This window comes from Galeopterus variegatus, unplaced genomic scaffold, assembly GCF_000696425.1.
Source record: "Galeopterus variegatus unplaced genomic scaffold, G_variegatus-3.0.2 Scaffold1283, whole genome shotgun sequence".
Classification (NCBI taxonomy): Eukaryota; Metazoa; Chordata; class Mammalia; order Dermoptera; family Cynocephalidae; genus Galeopterus; species Galeopterus variegatus.
The window spans coordinates 347,558-355,384 of record NW_007727394.1 but is presented as its reverse complement, the minus strand read 5'-3'; the positions used below and the strand labels follow the sequence as shown (position 1 = coordinate 355,384).

At 36.7% G+C, this 7,827-nt stretch overlaps 1 protein-coding gene across 3 annotated transcripts in view; it reads right to left on the bottom strand.

Annotated features, from left to right (window-relative positions):
• FAM104A (family with sequence similarity 104, member A) overlaps window positions 1–7,827 on the bottom strand; it is a 22,049-nt gene that overhangs the window by 7,845 nt on the left and 6,377 nt on the right. For 2 of the 3 annotated variants that reach the window (XM_008576079.1, XM_008576080.1), the window contains exon 3: window positions 6,055–6,154. The exons of the other annotated variant lie outside the window; for it this stretch is intronic. In XM_008576079.1, coding sequence (XP_008574301.1) covers window positions 6,055–6,154 — 100 coding nt within the window. The remainder of the gene's footprint in view (window positions 1–6,054; window positions 6,155–7,827) is intronic. 3 annotated transcript variants of the gene reach the window in all.

Here is a 7,827-nt window from a genome sequence, read left to right as displayed (position 1 = left end):
AAAAAAAAAAAAAAAAAAAAAAAAAAAAAAAATCTTGCTAGATATTCCTAATGTCATCTAAACTCACAGTATTAAAAAAAAAAAAAACCACCTAGCACTCAGCTAATTCTTATCAGTTAAAGTAAATGGATTTACAGAATTTTCATTTTAAAAATACATGGATTCCCTGGTTCTGTTATTTTTGCATTTATCATGCCTCTGTACTCCCACTAAGAATATCCTTGGGATTCTGGTATTGACATAAAAAAACCTCGCCTTCTAGCAGAGACAAGAGTCTTTATATTTTAAAAGGTATTGTTTTTACTTACTCAGGGAGAAGCCCTTTTTAGAAGGCGTATACCTAGGTACCAGAAGTCAGACTTACATGGAAATTTATAGTGTAATTTGTGGATAAAAATATTAAAACTGAAAGCAAAGAGGATTACCCTACTATGCATAAAAATACAATTCAAACTAAAAAGGCCAGCTCCTAAAGAGAAAAAATATAACTATGTTAAATTTAGCTAGTGTTTGCCTGTCTAAATAACTGCCCAAGATAACAGAATGTCATTACTTTTATTAAGGACNTCACTTTGTATAAATTTCAACAGGACAAAAAACAATTCCCACCTGTAGAAAAAGATATGCACGTCTGTGTCTTCAGACTTTAACATTCAGTTGGGGTAGCTTGGTATGCCAGGAGTTCATACAATGTACTACAAACATCACAAGGACTTAAACTTTGCAAGCAAAGTTTCTTGAAATACTCATTTTTGAAAGGACTCTTCCTTCACCTGAATAGACCTTTCAAGAAGTGAATTTTAGAGTTAATTTGCTACAGGGTTTTAAACACACAACCCTAACAGTCTCACCCCAAACAGAGTCTGCCAAAACAGTTCTGTTTCTTAGGATGTACCTACTATTCTAAAACAGATTAAAGATGAGAATGGGCAAAAACTAAGAGCCTTAAGATACAGTTTTTAAAAAAATCTTGCTAAAGGGCTGACCCCGTGGCGCACTCGGGAGAGTGCAGTGCTGGGAGCGCAGCAGCGCTCCCGCCGCGGGTTCNGACTTTTAAAAAAAAGTACTGATACATCAAGATTTTACGAAGACTGTTTTACCTCCCTGTATTTAAGAACTTCCATTTATTCACTTGCATTGAGCAGGCAGATAATACTTTTAAACTAATATGAGACCCTACATAGAATCCAGGTGTATACGTTGTTATTTTAATACATATAAAACATTACACATGTCTTGTCATCAAAGGTAAGAACAACACACCTCTTTCAAAGACGCTTTGGTTCCTATTTTCTGCCGATTCAGACCAGTCTTCTCACTATCAGGGAGGCTTAGGGAGTATCTCACAATCTATAGATGGACCAGGATTTTACAAATTGAGAGTGAAACGCATTGGTGGGGGCAACCAGCATAAAAAAATAAAGGAGTACAACATGGTAAGGATAATTACTCTGTGCAGCTTTTTTCCAATTATTCACAAATACATTTGGTATGTACTGGGTCACAAAATAAAATATATTTCTCTGAGACAGAGTCAAAAAAAAGTTTTAAAGTTAACTAATTGATCTTAACACTGTCAGCCATCAAAGTGGTCTGCTTTATGGGATAAAGAAAAGACCATTATTTACTTCTAACCCTAAAGGTATAAAACTAAATTTTAACTATCAGTGCCTTAAGATACATGCAGAGGTAAAATCATTTCTGTCTTCTAAAACCAAAAACTTGAAATAGGAAAAAAAAAGTCGTACTTCCTACACTTAGTGAAGTTTTTAATATCAGATTTTATGGGAGAAAAAGCCACTACTTGATGGTGCATTGTTTTGAAAATTAAAACTGTTATCCTAGTATGAAAGTATTTACCTTGTTACATCTGTTCTTGAAAAGACAGAATTCTTTTACCAAAAGAGAAACAAGGGTCCAAAAACTTTGGGACTGAGAAAGACCCATCAAAGAAGAACCCTATTCCCATGATCCTGATTCCTCACTCCTCATTAGACAACTTATCCAAATCGACAGTTACATTTCTTTTCTCTCAATTTTCTATTTTGGCTTAGTGCTCACATCTGACCAGGGTACAATCAAAAAAGAATAAGGCCATGATCTGTGAATTAAAAACCCCTTGCAAATCCATGAACACAAATAAAGTTAAATTTACGAAGACTCTGGCCAAGAACCTCTCTCAACAAAATACAAAGGCATCTAAGAGTCCTGTTTTGAAGATGTGTGTGAAAAGGGAGGACTCCACATTAGTTTAGGTAATAATAAAATCTACCATAACATCCTTCTAACTGCAGACACCTGGGTAGGACCCAGAACTTTCATGATACAGTCGATTCTGGAATCATCTGTGGGTTTTATAAAAGTGTACACGCCGGAGCCCCATCTCAGGACCACGTTTGGCAAACAGCAGGGCACAGGCTGTTCCCATGTCCACCCACATGGACATGACAAATATTTATGTGCCAAACATGTACAAGGAGGCATTTCACTAGGGCTGCTTAATCATTCAATAAATATTTACTGAGCTTAATCAAGAAGCAAGTGGTGGCAATACACCCATGGATGAGGGTAATACCCAGCTACTGCAGCAACAGGAATCCAGCAGTGGATGCTCAGAACTAGGAGAGGCTACTTAACATAAATGGTGTCTCAGCTGGGCCTAGAATGATGAGGAAAAATTTTAGTAGACAGGGTAGGACAGACTAGGAGGACAACAAGAGCAAACGCAGAAAATAAAGGAGTGTTTTGGGGAGAAAAAAGCTAATAGTGTGGCATAGCTGGGCCCATAGCAGGAGGAGCTAGTGAGAGACCAAACATACATGAGAGGCTGTGGCTAGATTACCAAGAGCAGTGAAGTCTGCAGGAACAGGTTCAGAGCATGTAAGACATGCTCAGGTCTACACTTAGGAGTGAGGATTCTAGGGATCTGTGCGAGATGAATGAGGTCGGGGACACTATGAGCAAAGCCCCATGGGGAGGCTTCCCAACACATGAAGCAGGAAGGCAGGCCTGGGAGGACTGTGGAAATGTGAAGGAGTGGGGACATGTGCCACATCCTAGAAAGGGACGGAGGGACTCGGAAGAGAAGCCTTGGACCTAGCTGCTCCTGAGCATATTTAGCAAAGTGTCTCAGTACTTCTATTCTACCTCTGTGAGACAACACACACCACGGTCAGGAGCAAGCAGCCCAATGGTGAGGCTCTGGGGCTCAATTCTTCTGCCTCTTACTAGCTGTGTATCTTTGGGCAAGTGACTACTTTTCTGGGCCCCAATTTTTCCAACTAAAAAGTGGAGATAATATGTACTAAGATGGGGGGAAGAAAATGCACACAAATTAAAGCTTCTCTTTACATAACTAATCTGACAAATCAGTTCACATTCTTTAGCTTCATAGTATCTAGGAAAAAAGAAGCATATACTATACTATCTCAATTTCACAGATAATTGTGATTTACTTGTGGCACAGTTTCATGGTTTAACATACATCAAATAGCTCACATCTTATTTCTCAAACTTGCCAATTATTATTACATTTAGGAGAGAAAGGCAACCTTTGGAAATTAATTATAAGTAACAATTTTAAATCTCTCTTAGAATTTAAACAAATTCCTTACAAATGAAAATTGAAGTTACAAGAAAAAGAATACTAAAATTAAGCATTTCAAGAGAGACACAGGAAATGGTTTCTCCTATCTGAGTTAGTCTCTGGGAAACTTACCTCATTGGCTCTACCTTAGAATTAAAAGATAAAACATTTTCATTAATAATGTTAATAAAATAATTATATAAATTATTAATAAAATTAGTAATTCATTAATAATGAATCATTTTATTTTCTCTTTTATACACAATTGTTAAAAAGCAGCCAAATGCCCCTAAATTTATTTTTTTGTGCTACAAACATAATGACCTATTCCAGAAATGAAAATCCAATTACTCAGGGCTGGGCCAGCCACTTAGCTCAGTTGTTTAGAGCATGGTACTGGTAACACCAAGGTCCAGGGTTCAATCCCTGTAGTGGCCAGCTACCCAAAAAAAATAGAAAAAAGAAATTATTCAGGGCTTAACTTTCCATTTTAAAAGAGCTTCCCCTATCTTTTGCCAAAAAAATAGAAAGAAAAAAGAAATTATTCAGGGCTTAACTTTCCATTTTAAAAGAGCTTCCCCTATCTTTTGCTTCCCCAGCTCTCCCTTTGTTCATTCGTCCTCATTACTTGCTAATGCCACACTGGGGAAGCTCAACATAGCACGGCCCAGCACAAGAGGCTACTCTGGCAAATGTTCGGCATGCAAGGGTGAACCTAATGGTTACAACACCTCACTAGGCGATCCACCGGTGAGTTCAGATAAAATTACCTGTATGACTTAAATTATATGAAGACAATCTAGTCCATCCTTCAGACTAAAGATTACAGAGTGGTTCAACAGCTGGATTTCTTTGGACTAGTAAGAACAAGATACATGATCCAAGAGGTTGAATAACAAGACACTGTTTTCTTCTGTGATACCAATTCGTAGATTTTAGAAAAAGAGTGGTCATTTTCTACAAAAACCAATTAAAACGAAAACCCTAACACTAATATGCCTGTCTTACTTAAAATAAGAGATCAGAAATGCTTAATTTTTAAAAAAATAACAATTTCTATTCCTGTTCTCAGGTATCAAAACTGAAGATACAGGGGGGGGTAAAGGCTAACACAAAGACTTAGATCTACTATACCTTTGAATTAATGGGAACATCATACAGCAGGATTTACGTACAGACAGAAGTAGAGAAATACTGATGCTGATACCATGAAAGTAATCTCTGCACACTCTTTTAGTGAATAGTCTTATAACTCAAAAGGATGATGGTAACTCAATTACTGTTACACCATTTTATCATCAGATGTTCACAGTAGCCTCTAATCTTTGGTTTTCTTTCATCCCTGAAATTCCCCAATTATGACATTAAACAAAAGCTCAATTACTTTTCTGTTAATCATAAAAAAAAAAAAGCACAGAAAGGGGATGTTATAAGGGGGTAAAAAAGCTACAGAAATTCAAGTCTCCACATAGAAGGATTCTAATCTGTACATGTTCATTAATTGTTCCTGAATGAGTATTACCTACATGGGAGTTACTGATTTCCACCCCCTTGGGGGAGTTGCTTTGGATTGCTGGTAAAGAAAGACTGGATATAGGTCAAATCATATTATTGGGAACTAATTAAAATACAAATTATTTTGATGTATAAGAATTCTGCTAGGGCTTAAGAATCTTTGTCACTAAGCCATTTCTCTGTTGATGTGACACCTGTTAAGAGTCAGAATCTTTATGTGCATAATTTTTTTTTCTGGCAGCGGGCCAGTTCAGGGATCTGAACCCATGACCTTGGTGTTACCAGCATCACGCTCCCCAAGTGAGCTAACCAGCCAGCTTCAGATAAATAATTTTATAGTAGCACTACCTTAATGTTGACTTCCTTTCCGCACCATAGAACAGACTTCCAATTACACAGAAAATTTCTCCCCAGTATGCATATTGAAGCACTCTTTCAAAAAACCAAACTGCAGAAAACGCTAAGAGTTCTCCTGCTACCGAACTCCCTTCCTGTCCCCACTCCCACCCCACATACCACAGGAGCTCTTAGAACAACGTAACGAAAAATAAAAACACTCAAAAATGGGATTTGCATACACATACCTTATATATTCTGCATGCTTAAAAGTTTCTCTTAAAAGACATGAATTGAAGCAACAAAATATGTTTATCTTAAGGACAATTAATGGTCTATAAACTTTCAAAAAATAAGGTGGTTTCTGAAATACAAAATAGGGACTTCCAATGGTCCATGAAACTTGTAACAAATACAAATGTGGGTTTGTGGGTGTGTATGAGTATGTGCAGACATGTACTGTTTTGCTGAGGAGAGGGTACACAGCTTCCTCAAAGGGGCCATGACAAAAAAAGGGGGGGGGTGAAACTACTACAATCAAGTAAGATCACTTTTATTTTTTGAATAAATAAATTGTATTTAATTACAAGGCAGAGACTATGTGACTGTACTCCTACCTCTGTGTCCCAGGAATCCTGAAAGACAGGGTTTCTACTACTCCTTTTGGTCTGGGGGGGAAGATGGTAGTCTTCTTCATTGCCGTTCCTTCTCCTTTTCCTGAAATCACAAGGAGAAAAAAAAAATTCAACAACTGATCTTTTCACTTAAACTGTAAACCAAGACAACATATAAATTTGCCCTCTCACTTGAGAAAATGTAATTCACCACACAGGTTAAAACTTTTAACCCCAATAGGTTAAAACTTGGAAGTACACCATCCCTGGGCACATAGAACAAATATATGACAGTAGCAGTAAGGTCACGCCTTCATTAGTAAGACTAATTTCTAAAAAGAAGCTTGACAACTTTAAATGTCTGCTGGGAATAAAATAAGAACAGGAAGAGGTTAATGACTAAGCTTTTAAATTCTACCTAATTAAGGCTTTCTTCTTTCTACATTCCCTGAAATTACAATTCCAAGTTACCTAATTTTACTCCCTTCCATGACAACACTCAAGATAGGAGGGGCTGCCTTTGCCTATTTGTCCTGAAAATCCTTATAAAAATGGTGAAGATCACAGGTTTGTGGTAGCCTTTAATCTTTAGTTTTCTTCATCCCTGATTTCCCCCCAACTATCACACTGAACAAAAGCTCTAGGCCCTACATAGTATTAAATTACTTTTCTGGACAGTCACTGCAAAGGTGGCTCTTGGTCACATTAACCCAATTATTCTGGCTACACTACCTAGTATTATGATGTAATAGTTACATCACTAGATTGTTAGTTGGACATTATAGTACAAACTGCTTACAATTTCCAGGTTTAAAGAAAAATCACAGTAGTGCTAGACAACTATAATTAATAATTTATTGTATGTTCTCAAATGGCTAGAGGAGATGACATCAAATGTTCTCATCACAAAAAAATGACAAAGTTCCCTGATGATGAATATGCTAATTACCCTGATTTGACCATCACACAATGTATGCATGTATTGAAATATAACTCTGTACCCCCAAAATATGTACAGTGTTTTAATTAAAAAATAAATCCCTTTTTAAATTTTTAAAAAATTTTTTCTTAAGAAAGGAAAAAATCACTTTCTCAAGCAAGTTTTCTCAGATGTGCAAAAGACAAAATTTGTATGTACTCTATCCAAGAATTAAATGTTGTCAGAAGGATTTATACACCCCAATTAGAAAACAGAAATAAATTAAAGGAGGTATAATTTTAAGTCAAATTGCCTGGAACTGTATTGTCCAACATGGTAGCCACTAGCCACATGTGATTATTTAAAATAACTAAAATGACTAAAATTACAAATCCAATTCCGAGGTCACACTAGCCACATTTCCAGTGCTCAATGGCCACACATAGCTATTGCAATGAACAGCACAGATAGTGGATGTTCCCATCATTGCAGAAAGTTCTACTGGGCAGCACTAGCTAGAGGTCCACAAGTACAAAGCAGCAGCATCTATCAAAATGAAAACTCTTAAAGGTTCAAATTTCTATAGTTGAGAGACAAAGGCTAGTGGGACTGACAAACAGCTTTTTGGAAAGTAAACCTGAAGGATATAGTATCTGCTATATACTTTCTATACGAGTAGGATAGCTTACTGTAGCAGGCCCTTAATCCTAAGGTTTTGAGTTCAGGTCTGAATATTGGAAAAACTAAATTATCACCCTGAGCTCAATTCTGCACACTCTGCAACACTCTTAATACATCTAACTTTATTAATGAGTATAGATCCCAGTTTAGGCTTGGAATGATAGTGAGTGTGAGGT